The 14,308-nt window shown below is 46.2% G+C and overlaps 1 protein-coding gene across 1 annotated transcript in view; it reads left to right on the top strand.

Annotated features, from left to right (window-relative positions):
* Positions 1-4,542: 4,542 nt before the first annotated feature.
* LMBR1 (limb development membrane protein 1) overlaps positions 4,543-14,308 on the top strand; it is a gene marked incomplete at its 5' end in the record, with an annotated part of 119,555 nt that continues 109,789 nt past the window's right edge. Inside the window, 3 exons of the mRNA XM_014535564.1 lie at positions 4,543-4,621; positions 7,384-7,423; positions 14,023-14,162. Of these exons, the coding sequence (XP_014391050.1) occupies positions 4,543-4,621; positions 7,384-7,423; positions 14,023-14,162 (259 nt within the window). The remainder of the gene's footprint in view (positions 4,622-7,383; positions 7,424-14,022; positions 14,163-14,308) is intronic.

The raw sequence follows: 14,308 nt of genomic DNA, 5'->3' as shown, positions 1-14,308 counted from the left end.
CAGAAGGAGAAGAGAGAGAGAAAGATATTGAAAACCTATTTGAAGAAATAATGACAGAAAACTTCCCCTACTTGTGAAAGAAATAGACTTATACTAGTAAGTCCAGGAAGCACAGAGGTTCTCACATAAGAGGAACCCAAAGAGGCCCACACCAAGACACATCATAATTAAAATGCCAAAGGTTAAAAACAAAGAGATAATGTTAAAAGCAGCAAGAGAAAAGCAGTTACCTATAAGGGAGCACCCATATGACTCAGCTGATTTCTCAACAGAAACTTTTCAGGACAGAAAGGAGTGGCAAGAAATATTCAAAGTGATGGATAGCAAGAAGCTACAACCAAGATTACGCTACCCAACAAAGCTATCATGTAGAACTGAAGGTCAGATAAAGAGCTTTACAGACAAGAAAAAGCCAAAGGAGTTCATCACCACCAACCCAGTATTACATTAAATGTTGAAGGGTATTCTTTAAGAAGAGAAAGAAGGAGAAGAAGAAGGAGAAAAAGGTAAAAAATATGAACAATAAAATGGCAGTGAATACATATCTATTGAAAATTGAATCTAAAAATCAAAATAAAGGAACAAAGAATCTAATGAACAAATAGACTGATGAATAAAATAGAACCAGAGGCATGGAACCATGGAGCAGACTGATGTACCTCAAAGGGAAAGGGGGAGGGGGGCGGGAAGAGATTAACCAAGAATTTCTATGCATATAATATGCATTCCTATGGACACAGACAATAGGGTGGTGAAGGCCTGGGGTGGGGCGGGAACCAGGTGGAGGGGGGCAATGGGGGAGAAAAGGGGAACATCTGTAATACTCCCAACAAGAAAGATGTTTTAAAAAAGGATACTCAATATCTCAAATTGTTTTAATTTAGCAACTTTAAAATAAAGCTGTATGCATTGGCTTTCACTTGTCTTCTCTTCCATGATTTTGTTAGAAATGTGTTGGTGGTTGCAGTCCTTGAGCTATTGGCACCCACCTAACTGAGCCACCCAGCCAGGGCGACAGTGTATTTTAAATGTATTATTAGGTTACTTGTTAGCATCAGGACTAATGGGGCTCCAGAGAGGGCTGAAGAGCCCATCCTCTGGGTCAGCTGGCACAGAGGACAAGCTCCCTGTATGGTTTCTGCTGGTGAGCTCCCATCGCCTCGCTCTTCCTTCCCCGAGTCTCCTCCAGACCATGAGGGCCCTCCTCTCCTTGTCACAGTTTCCTCCTGTCCGTGGTTAGGTATTTCCTGTTGTCCCACCTGCTATCGGAGAACAGGAGGTGTCTTTGATCTTGCTTGCATTTCACGCATCTTTTGGGTCTGTCTCTCTGCTGAAGACACTCATTTAGGGGAACTGGGGAAACCGTCCAGCCAGGCCTGTGACCTCTGTTCCAGTTGTATTTTTATTTCCGAGTGAGGAATATGTTTGCTTTTGTGATTGCTAATCTCGCTTCTGCCCTTGAATGACTTGCTTTCTATTAGTCTTTTCGTTCCATGCCACGCACTTTAGTGCCTTGATATCCTTTTGGTGGTTAACTTTCATGCCTTCTCATCTACCACTTCTGCACTAACTCCCCAGAATTCCTGAAACTAATAAAAAAAATCGCAAACATCCCTTAAGCACAACCATCTACTTCTCCAGCTCCGTTGCTCAAGTTCTTTTATTGTAGCTGCTTCTCCACGGGAACCTCCGCTCCCATCCATCACCCATCCTGGTTTCTCTGGTCTCTGATGTACTTAGGGTTCATGGGCAGTCATTTCACTCACTCTTGCTAAGGCCTAAACCAGTGTTGCTCAAACAGTGGCCCAGGGATTTCTGGGCATTGGTGGTTAAATCCCTGGGGCAGATGAGGTTACCTATGCAGAGCTTGTGGAATGAGAATCGATATCTGGTTCAGCCCAGGAATCACAGAGAAGGATGACATTTAAAGGCTGGCAGGAGGGGGAGCCAGTGATGTTGCCTGGGAGCTCAGGAGAGGAGGAGGAAGCATGTGGCTTGCAAGTTGCTGCGTGGAGGTTGAGTGAATTCGTGAACTGGGCTGTTGGGTCGCTGCTGACCACTGCCAGGGCATGCCGAGTTGGGCAGTGGGTGTGAGGTGACACTGGTGGTTGGCAGAGTGAGGGAGGTGGAGAGTGCAGTCTGAAGGTGTAGGCTGTAAAGGACATCAGATGTCTACCTGCATTGGCCTCAGCTCTGGGAACCAGACCACTTGTCAGACAGCGCCCCCAGGCCTCCCATGCTGCTTGGAGTTCTGGACTAGTGGGCCTGGAACTTTATTTTTATTTTTTTTTTAAATATATTTTATTGATTTTTTTACAGAGAGGAAGGGAGAGGGATAGAGAGTTAAAAACATCGATGAGAGAGAAACATTGATCAGCTGCCTCCTGCACACCCCCTACTGAGGATGTGCCTACAACCAAGGTACATGCCCTTGACCGGAATCGAACCTGGGACCCTTCAGTCCACAGACCGACGCTCTATCCACTGAGCCAAACCAGTCAGGCTGGAACTTTAAAGGCTATTTCATCTCACCGTGCTGCTCTTGTCTGGTATATTTCTCTACTCCATTTAATCTCCCACTCTCCATGAATTTGCTTCCATTTCGTTGACAACACAGAAGCCACCAAAAGAGAATATTTTGGTCTCCACCACTCATGTGCTTACCCACCCGCAGCAGCACTCGTATGTCTGTCTCCTGCTCTTCCTCCTCTTCCTGCTTCTCCTCTCCCTCCTCTTCCTTTCAGGTGGATTTTATACCTAGCCCCTCAACTTGGGCTCATTTCTTCAGCAAGTCTGTTTTTTTTTCTCACATCAGTGATTTCTCTTTACTGGATATTCCTAGAACCATTGTAACTTTTCCCAACTTAAAAACTGCTCATGATTTCCCACTTCCTTCATATCACCTTTGCTTCCCGTTATCATAAAACTCCTGGCAAAAACTGTCTGCTTATATTTGTTTCCAATTCTTTCATAATCAACTTTGGTCAGGGTTTTGCCTCCAGCCCTCCAGATCTCTGTATGTTTTGCTCTCTCCTCTCCTATGACTTTCCTCAGATGTCACCTTTTTAGTGAGGTGGCCCTCACCCTCCTGGTACTCCCTGTCCCCTCCTCCCGCACTGGTTGTCATCTGACACTCTGTGGACTTACGTATTTATTATCTGTTTTCTTACTGGAGTGGAAACTCAGTGAGGCGGAACTCGGTTGTGTTCCTGCTGTGCTCTCAGTTCTTGGGAGAGCACCTGGTGTCTGGTGGCCCACAGTGCGTACTTGCTGAATGAAAGAGTTCTGGTCAGCCCCGTCAGATTCCCTTGTCATTTGATCTCTCTGACTTTGACCTCTTATTTCACAGTGTTTCTGGCCAGTGACTTCTCCCATTGCTCTTCCAGCCTCTGGGACTTCCTTTTCATTGTAGACAACGTCCTGACTTCTTCTGTGTACATTTCTGCACCAATAACTGCTGCTCCTTTCTGACCCATCTCCCACACTGGGGAGGCTTAGGGAGGAGGTGGTGATGGTGGTACCTTCTCTTACCTGCCAGGGTTCCTGTGGGCTCCCAGCAGCAGGCTGTCCTGGATGCTCCTGACTCTGCTCCTTTGAGTCACTGTCAGTATTGTTTCCTGTCACTGTCCGCATGTAACGGGAGAACTTTGGCAGGAGGCTCATAGTGGTCCTCTCCTCCTCAGTTTGTCATTCCCTAGGTTATTAAACTGAGGTTATTAAATGAGGCATGTGGCCTGCCGGACGCGAGTTTGACATGCTTGCTATACAGTGTATGTCCATCACGCAGGTCCAAGGTCGTTCTCAGTTACACACTACCAACCGTCGCTTAGAAATCCACCTATGGGGTGCTCCCTAGACTTCATCATCACCTGAATGTTTTGATGTGAGAGTCTTGAGTCTTTTACTGTAGTCCCTGCACTGATGAGCCTTTCTTTCCAGCACACCTGGTCTTTGTGACAAGATCTGTTTCTGGACCCATCCTTGTGGCCTGTCATGCCCCAGATCTGATAGAAATGAAATGGAATTTAGTATTAAAGTCTTGTTTAACTGCTGTTTATTTTGATATGTGGTATGCTTATCTAATAATTATTGTCACATTAATTAGTGATGCCTCTGTGTGTATAACATGTTATATGATTTTCATACAATAGACTGTTTTATTGATCTCTCTGGTGCTGCCATACACTTTTTCTATGTGACCGGAGCTTCATGTTATGTTTTAACATGGGGGGGGGGGGGGGGGGCGTGCTGGTAGCCTCTACCTGACTTTATTTTCAGAGTTGTCAGTGATGTCCTGGTTTTTATATGTTCACATGATTTTGAAAACAATTTGGTCAAGTTATGAAAAGAAAAATCTCCACTGAAAATGGTATTAAAACTAGTTCATATAAATTAATATTTCATCTAAACTTAATATTAGCAAAATATTTAAAATGTTCACTTTGTAATAAATCCCTTTTTTCTATAAATACCACGGATGTATTGTCTATTATTTAAAAAAAGATATGCAAAAAATGTAAATGATGTGTTAAATTTGTTCTGTTTCAGATATGTTTCCTTCTCTTTGCCATTCTTTACATCGTTTCCTACTTCATCATCACAAGATACAAGAGGAAATCAGGCAAGTAAAACATGTAATGGAAACTTTGATTTTCATGCTTGGTGGTCTAGGCCCGATACAAGGGCTCCACAGTGCCCGTCCGTGTGGCACTGTATTCACCATGCCCGTGGCTGAAGCAAGCAGTTGCCTGGTACTAAGAGCACTAAAAATAACCTCCAGGGAACCTGACTACTCTAGGGTCATCCTCTTAGGCCTTAGCCCTTGTTTGTCACATTCTTAGGGCCCAACTAAGAATAGTGCGGGCCCTTTAGTACACTGGAAATTCCCAAGTTTGTGGGGATATTTGGTTCCTGTGACTGGCTCTGAATTTGAACACACTCAGCCCCATCCCATTGTTGCTCTAACTACCAGAATACTTTTCTTTCTCTAAAGCAGGGGTGGGGAACCTTTTTTCTGCCAAGGGCCTTTTGGATTATAACATCATTTGCGGGCCATACAGAATTATCAACTTAAAAATTAACCTGCTTTATTGGTCAGACATTTAATTAACTCACTCCGAATGCCTTGTCAGGGCCACACTGAATGATTTCGCTGGCCTTATATGGCCTGAGCGCCTAACCCTGCCCCCAAAGTCATACAGAATGTATCCCTAACACCATATCCTTTTAGTATTTCATATATAGGGTGTCCCAAAAAATGTATACACACTTTGAATGATTATAAAGTCAGTGTTTATTAACATAGAGTTCATTTTCAAAATTTAAAAGAATCTATAGAAATGAATAATTTTTTTTTTTTTGTCAATACCTGTTTCCAAACTGATGACCGTTCTGGTCTAGGCTCTGCTGATAACGCGAAGCAGTGGAATCGCAAACATCAAGAATCATTTCATTGGGTATTTGTGTGCCCTCAATTCGTTAACTGTTGCCGGTTTTGTGCTGTAAACCTTATCTTTTATGTATCCCCACACAAAGTCTAGTGGATAAATTTTCTTTGTTCAAAGCTTAGTTGGCTTCACATATTATTTCAAATCAGTTAAACCTGAAAAGGAGTGGAAATTGAGTTATCAGCTGTTAAAGTGTGTATACATAATATACACTTAAACTTTATACATAATTATAAAGGCAGTGTTGTACTTCAACTGCATTTTTAAACTTCCAGGAGCATTTAGGATGAATTTTCTTTGTTCAAAGCTTACTCTGGCTGAAAAGAAAGAAACATCAGTTGAGCCAGCAGCTGTTACAGTGTGTGTACATGTTTTGGGACATGCTGTATATACTGTCTCGCCAGAGGGACCACTATATCTTTATTCTTTTTTAAAAGAACTTTTTGCTGTTTAATAATTCACAGATTTTTGTGCCAGGGTTTTATAAGCACCTAAGCAGTTACCTTACTGCCTTCTGTTAAATCTCAGCTGTTTTCCAGAAATGATAGGATTTTCTGCCTGTGATGTTGTGCTAATACTAGTGCTGTATGAATACTTGGGGATTCCATATATTAAAGATTCCTTGCATTATGTTAGTCTATCACACTTGTCTGTCAGACATTTGAAAGCAGTCAGGGACTGCTCTTTGCTCTGAGATGTTACTTTAGAACTTGGCTCTGTGACAGCACTGACAGACTCCTGGGATTCCATAATCTCTCAAAATTTTGCAGACCTGGGATCCAAGACAGTATCTTAGCTAGTTTAAAAGATGTTTTGACATCAGATTTCATAGATTATGGACACAGAAGTAGAGCGGGGGAGAAAGAGAGAGAGAGGGTAGGGGGAGGCAGGCGATATTAATGAATGAATATAAAGCAGTGTTTTAGAGGAAATTAGAGATGATGAGCAGGAAAAGTGGAGTTTTATTAGATGCTCTTTTGGAGTAATCATGGGGAGGAGGTGATGAGGACTCTGGACCTAGTTGGCAGAGTGTTGAGATGTAATTGACAAAAAGCAGTCTTTAAGGTTTGATGGTTGATTGGAGAGGGCACCACAGTATAAAAGTCAGTTGTGACTACATTATTTTGTGGTCCCTTTGGTTGTAAAGCTATTTAGAGCAGCCTGTAATTCGGAATGGAGATTGGACTATGAGAATGGCTCAAGCGGGCCATTGGCAGGGAAGCAGGTGGGCACTCAGAATTGCAGAGGCCTGCAGAGAGCCTTTGAGGACAAACCCCGTTAGGCATTGGGGGGGGGAGGGGCAGTGTCCTTATAATTGGGTCAAAGTTTTTTGGTAAGTTTACGTGGGAGGACAGAGGAGATGGCTGGCAGCCGTGATGGGGGCTGAGTGAGCACCGGCAAAGCGGACATATTCTTGTATGTGCCTTGGACAGTCATGATGAAGTGTGGTGCAGTGGGACCCCAGGTGGGTTAGGGTGGCCTACTGCCAATGACAAACTCACATTCTAGGAAAGTACATGAGTCCTGAGATTCTGAATTTTAATTTTATAGCAAACTTTTTTTTTTTGGCTATTAACCAGAAAATCTCATTCATTAGCAACTTCACTTACATTTTATAACAGTAAGCGTGATAGTGGTCTTAAGGGCCTACTAAGCTTCATTTTCTTGAGCACTGAATGTTTGGGATATTTTAATTACATGTGGCTATTTTGTTAATAAGGATTTTGATTAATCAAACACTATTCTTTTAATCATATTCTCTCCTATCTCATTTAATGAAATTTAAATTTGGATCTGTGCTGAAATAAAAACAGTGCTGTTTAAAAATGTTTCCATTCAATAATTGCTGCTTTAAATTTATATGTTTGTTTTTCATAATGAATGAAACATCTTGTTGAAAGAGAAAATAATGTTAATACCTTAAACATTTTTGCAGATGAACAAGAAGATGAAGATGCCATAGTCAACAGGATTTCGTATGTATTTTAAAGTTTAATTGTTTTGTTTATAATTCTGGAGTCATAAATTCTCAAAATTTAATTCTACCTTTTGGGCAGAAATATGGAAGAAATTTACCTAAGGTATTACAACACTTTCATCAATATTAATCCTATCCTCAGAAAACACACATAGGCAAGTATGCATGAATAATGAAGGATTGATTATCTCCTGTTAAATTAGCTTATTTAAGGAGCTGATAGATTTTTTTTGTTAATCCTCACCCAAGGATATATATTTTTTTCCACTGATTTTTAGTTGAAGGGAGGGAGGGAGACAGAGACACATGGATTGGTTGCCTCCCTCACGTGCTCCAACTGGGATCGAACCTGGGGACCCTTCAGTTCTCAGGCCGACACTCCAACCACTGAGCAAGCCAGCTAGGTAGGGCAAGCCGACAGGTTTTAATTTCAGAAGATTTAGCCTGGAAATGGGCTTCAGGTTGGGAAAGCTGCTGGGCCATTAAGAAAGCAAGCTCCCGGCTTCTGAATGGTCTGCTGAGCAGCCTGGACGGGTTTAGAGGAGGGAGCGCCATCTGTCTGGTTACAGACCTCCTATGAGCAGGGAGGTAGTCCTTTCAGGGCCCAGAGCTCTTCTGCTATGGACGCTGGTGATACAGGATAGAAATACCCTTTAATTTTTCTGAGGAATCAAACTACTCTAGGTGGAAAGCAGTGAATTCTTTTCTATCAGGTTTGCTCAATGAAACTGAAATTCCACAGCTTTGCCTACTGCATAGGAAACATCTGTTTTTTGATTGTTTTCATTGATACTTTAAAAGTGTTTTGAAGTAGTCACAAATTTGTAGGAGAGTTAGAGATACAGTACAAAGACTTTTGTTCCCTGAGCCCTTGGAGAAGTTGCTGACTGGATGCTCCATTTCTGCGGATACTTTTGTATCTGATTCCTATAAACAGTGAATTCTCCTGCAAGTCCGCCACACAGCCACCAGCATCACGAAGTTGGCACTGACACAGTCCCAGCTGTGTTGCGTTCCAGTTTGCTGTTGTCCCCGTGATGTCCCTGGTTCAGAACCCCACACTGCAGGGAGCAGCTGTGGCCCTGTGGTCGCCCGCAGACGAAACTCGACTTCAGTATTTCCTTTGACTCCCTGACCTTGTCAACACATTTGTACATTTCAGGCTGGTCATGTGGTTTGTCTGTTGTCCCTTCACGGTTAGTGTCAGATTACCCAGCTTCTGCTGAGGTGCTGGGGAGGAGGAGAGGAGAGGGGAGGGAGACAGACAGCATGTTCTCTCTCTCTCTCTCTCTCTCTCTCTCTCTCTCTCTCTCTCTCTCGCACACACACACACACACACACACACACACGCATGCACACGCTTCCCCCTACACAGGAGCGTTACTCGGCCATGAAGAGGAATGCAGACACCTGCTACCACATGCACGAACCCCTAAGACATGATGCTGGGTGAGATGAGCCAGTCACCAAAGGTCACCAGTGTTGATTCCATTTATGAGAAACGTCCAGAATAGGTAAATTCGGCAAAAGCAGATTGGCGGTTACTAGTGGCTGAGAGGAGGAGAATGGAGAGCAACTGCTTAGTGGGTTTGGGGTTTTACTTTGAGGTGGCGAGAATGTTCTGGTTGCACAACACTGGTAATGTTCTACATCTACTGACTTGTTTGCATCAAAGTGGTTGATTTTACTCAATAAGGCAATGCTTTCAACTAACAAATGATTTGATTTATTACTGAAAAATGAGTGTGGACAGATCCTGCTGTACTGGATTTGGATTTAAATTATTTAAACACCCAGGGAAAGCAACTGTGACTCCATACTGTGCATTCTCTATATGGCTTTAATACTTAGGCCCAAAACATGATGCTTTAAATGTGCAGAATTAGGGATCTTAGGTTTTAGTCCCAGCACCATGACATTTGGGAACATTCTCTGTTCCAGTTCCTGCTCCCTAAAAACACAATAACACACTCACTTCAGAAAGCCACAGAGGGTCCCACACTGGCTGCCCGGTGGACAGGAACTGTGTCCAACGAAACCCTCCAGGTTGAAGTACTGAGGTTGCGCTTCTCTCCTCTGCGTGGTCCCTGTTCCACTTTGGTGGTACAATTACTGAAATGCATTTGTAGATCAATAATTTATGAATCGATTAGTGCCGGTCACGTTGGCCATTCCCCTTGCAGTATAATTTAGGGAAATATGCAGTTTCCTGGTGGCTCTGGAGGGGCCCTGCCCCTCAGCCTGATTTGGCCAGGCGGCGCAGCGTGTCTGAGTGTCATGTGATGACATGGACACCTTCCTGAGGGAGATGCTGTGCACCCACTGCAGAGTCAGGAGGCAGCCTGGAGGGGGAGGCACCCAGTCCATCCCCTGGACCCCTCACCCAGTGCTCTTTCTGTCGCTCACTGCCTGTTCTTCCTTCTGTGATGGGATGAGTGAGAACTAGACCTGGGTTCAAATTCTGAACCCGGATTCATTTGAGTCCAGGCAAGATGGAGAAGCCGAGACTTGTGTTTGGCACATGAGCTGGGCCTGCGCCTGCTGTGTGGTGCTGCTGTGCAGATAAACAGCACAGGCACAAGCAAGGTTCGGGCTTCTGCACAGTGGCCGTGGTCTCAGGGTCGTCCCCTGCGCCCTGACCCTCTTCCTGGCCTTCCTTCCTCCCACTGAAGGGAGTTGTGGGGGCACTGAAGAGGGTGAAACAGGAGAGGCTGAGTTTGAGCAGGAAACGTGGATGTGGTCAGTGTTCTGAGAGTTCTGCAGTGCGGTGCCTGCTAGCCGCCTGCACAGAGAGGGCTCCAGGGTGACTCCAGCGCTGCCAGCACGGAACCCCTCCTGTGCCTCCCACCTTGCTCCAGAGCCCACTTTCACGTTGTCGTTTGCTCCTCAGGGCCTTCATTCTGCCCTCCGTCTGTCTCCTTGTGCTCCCAGATTAACTCCCTCTGCCCTCCCCAACCAGAATTACACTTGCTCACAGCGACTCTCTGCTTGTCACTGGATTGGAATAGAAGTGGTTGATATAAAATGCATGCCTAACTGGCGAAACAGCCTGTGCGGAGCATGCCGAGCCCACGCAGGTGAAGAGAGGGCCTCGCACATGTCCCACCCTGGAGGGTGGCCGGAGTGGGCTAAGGGTTTGAAAGCAGGGAGGAAAATTCCCTGCAGAGGGCGATCCTGGCATGGGGTATCACCTGAGGGTGAGGAGGGATGCCACATGGTTTGGGGGTGCTGTACCACAGGGAGCCAGAGCCAGTGCAGGGTAGGGAGGGTGTCTGTGCAGGATGGCAGAGCCCTCGAGGCATGGCCTGGCATGGGTGTGACAGCTCAGGTGGGGGGGCATAGGGCAGGAAGGTCCAAAATGGGGGGTCACCTGAGCAGCAGGCACCTCTGCATGGGGTGGGTGTCAGTGTGATGGGAGACTGATCGCAGATGTGGGACCGGTCGATTAGAGATGATGGGAACCAGTCCCAGTCGGGGAGAGGGGGACAACGAAAGGGAACACTGAGTTGTCGCAATGGAGTTGGGGGTATCACTGTGGACTCATGGTTTTCAGTACAGAGAGTTACTGGGTCACTGCAGATGTGCGTGTGGGTGCGTGCATGTACACAGCGCCAGTGCACCCTGGGCTGGCCTGCCACTGGGCCTGGGAGCGCAGCACCCAAGAGCAGCGAGTGCCTCTGAGTACAGGAGCAGGGCCCCGGGAAGCACTGGCTGCAGGGCTTCCGTGTACCTTGTCCTGTGGGGCGCAGGGACGTGCCAGAGGATGAGGGCGCATGTCAGAAAGACTCGGCCTTCAAGGGCTTTCTCGCCAAACCAGGGAGTCTGATCATCACAGTAATGGGTGTGACGGAGCCTGCACAGATGGGTTAGCGCCTGAGTGCCCATGGCTGTCACCAAAGGGTTAAGTTGTTTGACCAGGAACAGGACATGTTCTTGGTTTCCTTAGCTTCCCACACAGTGCTTATGATGAAAGGGAGGAGTAGCTTTAGCTTGGAGGGTCCTGGCAGACACCACCTTGAGCAGTGATGAGAGGACGTGACCAGTATGGGGCAGGCAGAGAGTCAAGGCCATCGGAGGGCCTGCCGTGAGAAGTCCAGAGATTGTTGTGACAGTCGTCTCATGGACATGGCGGCCTGCAAGTGTCCCAGCTGAACTCCTTGTTCCTCCGCTGCAGCCTCCTCCATCGTGGCTGATTAGTGCGACTGTCCACATCCTCAGGCTAAAACCCAGGAGTGGTTCTTGACCCCTCTCGTCCCACACAGGTACTGCGGTTCTGTCCACAGAGCCCTCCGTGCAGAAGGGGCGTTTCTGAAACCGTCCATCACTTCCGAGGGCACTTTCCTGCAGTTCCATAAGCAGCCACCACTCTGGCTACATGGCAGGGCCTCACCTTAGGGACCCCGCGCCAGCACCTTTTAAAAAAAAATTGATTTCAGAGGAAGGGAGAGGGAGAGAGAGATAAAACATTAATGATGAGAGAATCATTGATCGCCTGACACTGGGGATCGAGCCCGCAACCTGAGCATGTGTCCTGACCGGGGATCGAACCATGGCTTCCTGGCTCATAGGTTGATGCTCAACCACCGAGCCACACCGGCGGGTCCCCATCGGCTTCTCAGGGGCAGCTCTCCTAGCTCCCAGGGCAGTTAGGGAGGATGCTGTGGTCTTTTTTGTGTCTCCAGGGCCAACCCCAGCACTGGAAATGCGGTGGGCCACAGTCTTGGTAAGAGCTGTGGTCCAGTCACGGTGCCCGTGTGATCAGGGTTTCCTGGGGCTCTGTGACTTCAAATACTCCATTTGTTTGCCCGCGGAAGCTTTGACAGGTCAGGGCTTTGATTTGGAAATTGTGGCTGGCCTTTATTGCTGGGTCTGTGGTCCGAGTGTCATGGGAGCCAAGAGTGGGGGAAGGGAAATGCTGAGGGATGTATAGGGCGACCCTGGGGACAGAGCCGACGGTGGCCCTGGCCTGGAGCCCCAGAACCCACTCACGTGTGGGGCACAAGGAGGTTAGGTGACTGACTGGGACTGTGGTGGCGGAGAGGGGTGTGGAAAAGCCTCGGTGGCTGTGCAGCACCTGGTGTGACCGGCTGAGGGTTGATTTCATTTCCAGCTTTGGAAGGAGGCGATGGAAGCCAACAGGACACTTCCTCACTGGCTGGAGGACAGGACCGACGGCCCTCGCTCAAGGCCATTCGCCATCACTGCTGCAGTGGGCAGTGGCCCAGCGAGGCTTGTGCTCCTGCTCTGACCAGGAGACACGTCCCGTTAGCAGAGCCTTCAAGGTCGTCTCCTGGGTCTGGTTTGGATGGTGTTTTGGTGTGCGTCACGTGGTCTCATGTAAGATCCATCAGTGACACTGAACAGGTTCCTGGTGGGTTGGCTCAAAGCAGGAAACACTTCTGTGGGCCACCACAAGGTGGCATTGCTGCAAAGTTACTCCATCAGATGTGGATTTAGAGCGTTTGTGTGATGGTTTTCCTTACATTTTCACATTCTTCCTATATTTTCTTTAATGGGATGACTATTAAATTAAGTTTCCCTCTCTAATGTTGGTGAGACTCCTGTTTTCTTTGCTACTTAAAAAAATCTTAAAAAATAGCTATATGCCAGAACCGGTTTGGCTCAGTGGATAGAGCGTCGGCCTGCGGACTCAAGGGTCCCGGGTTTGATTCCGGTCAAGGGCATGTACCTTGGTTGCGGGCACATCCCCAGTGGGGGGCGTGCAGGAGGCAGCTGATCGATGTTTCTCTCTCATCGATGTTTCTGGCTCTCTATCCTCTCCCTTCCTCTCTGTAAAAAATCAATAAAATATATTTAAAAAAAATAGCTATAAAAATTTAAACGTTGCAGACGTGGGACTGAGAGTGAGCCCCTTGAAACCTGCTCTCCCCTGGGCTTCGTTCTGTGCTGTGCTGGGGCCTCCACCTCTACTTTCCTGTGTGTATTTGTGCGCTTTTTTGCGGGGAGGGGCATGCTTTCTATTTATCGTCTGTCTTTCCTTCAATTTGTGTTCCTGACTTGTTTTAGACACCTTTCTAAATTAGTACATATTAGAGATATTTTTTAAAATGACAGAATAGTGTTTTAAATACTGTTTAATGATCCCTACTGTTGATTAGTACAATTTATTTACACTTTACCCATTTTAAGGGGTAGCAGACCAGTGGCTTTGTAAGTTTGCTCCTGAAATACGAATTTTTCATACTGTGTTCACAGGTATTTTTTCACCTAAAATAGTTGTTGCCTTGCTTTTAGCATAGATTGCGAAAGCTATTAATCAAATGCAGTGTGAAATGAACATCACATTTAAAGGAGGAGGGAGCCTACAGCTCATTCTCTGCGAGTGTGTGAGGCCTCTGCCTTCGGTACATGTGTCCTCTGGGGCCTTCTCGTTAGATCCACCAAGCTCTGCAGGGTGAGGTGCTCTAGAGTTGATGTAGGATCACACATGTGTCATTTGTCTTCCAGTTGCATAGATTTCATGAAATTTTCCCATAATTTTTTTTAGATAAAAATTTCAGAATTTTTATTCGTTTTGAATGATGGCCGCATCCCCTGCTTCCCGGTCGCTGGTGACACGCCTCTCTTCTCTTCCAGGTTGTTTCTGTGCACGTTCACACTCGCAGTGTCTGCTGGGGCTGTGCTGCTCTTACCCTTCTCCATCATCAGCAACGAAATCCTACTTTCCTTTCCTCACAACTACTATATTCAGTGGCTCAATGGCTCCCTGATCCATGGTTAGTATGTATGGCTTATCACCATTAATGTTTTAATTTTGTACTGCACTGTATTTTTAGATTTTCCTTTTCATAGTTTCTTCATAATTTGCGTCTTTCTTTGATAAATCACTTGAGTCCTTAATAAAATCAGAAAACCAGATTTT

The sequence above is a fragment of the Myotis brandtii genome, unplaced genomic scaffold (genome assembly GCF_000412655.1).
Source record: "Myotis brandtii unplaced genomic scaffold, ASM41265v1 scaffold145, whole genome shotgun sequence".
NCBI classification, from domain to species: domain Eukaryota; kingdom Metazoa; phylum Chordata; class Mammalia; order Chiroptera; family Vespertilionidae; genus Myotis; species Myotis brandtii.
The sequence above is the reverse complement of the archived record's forward strand: the minus strand, read 5'-3'. Positions and strand labels throughout refer to the sequence as shown.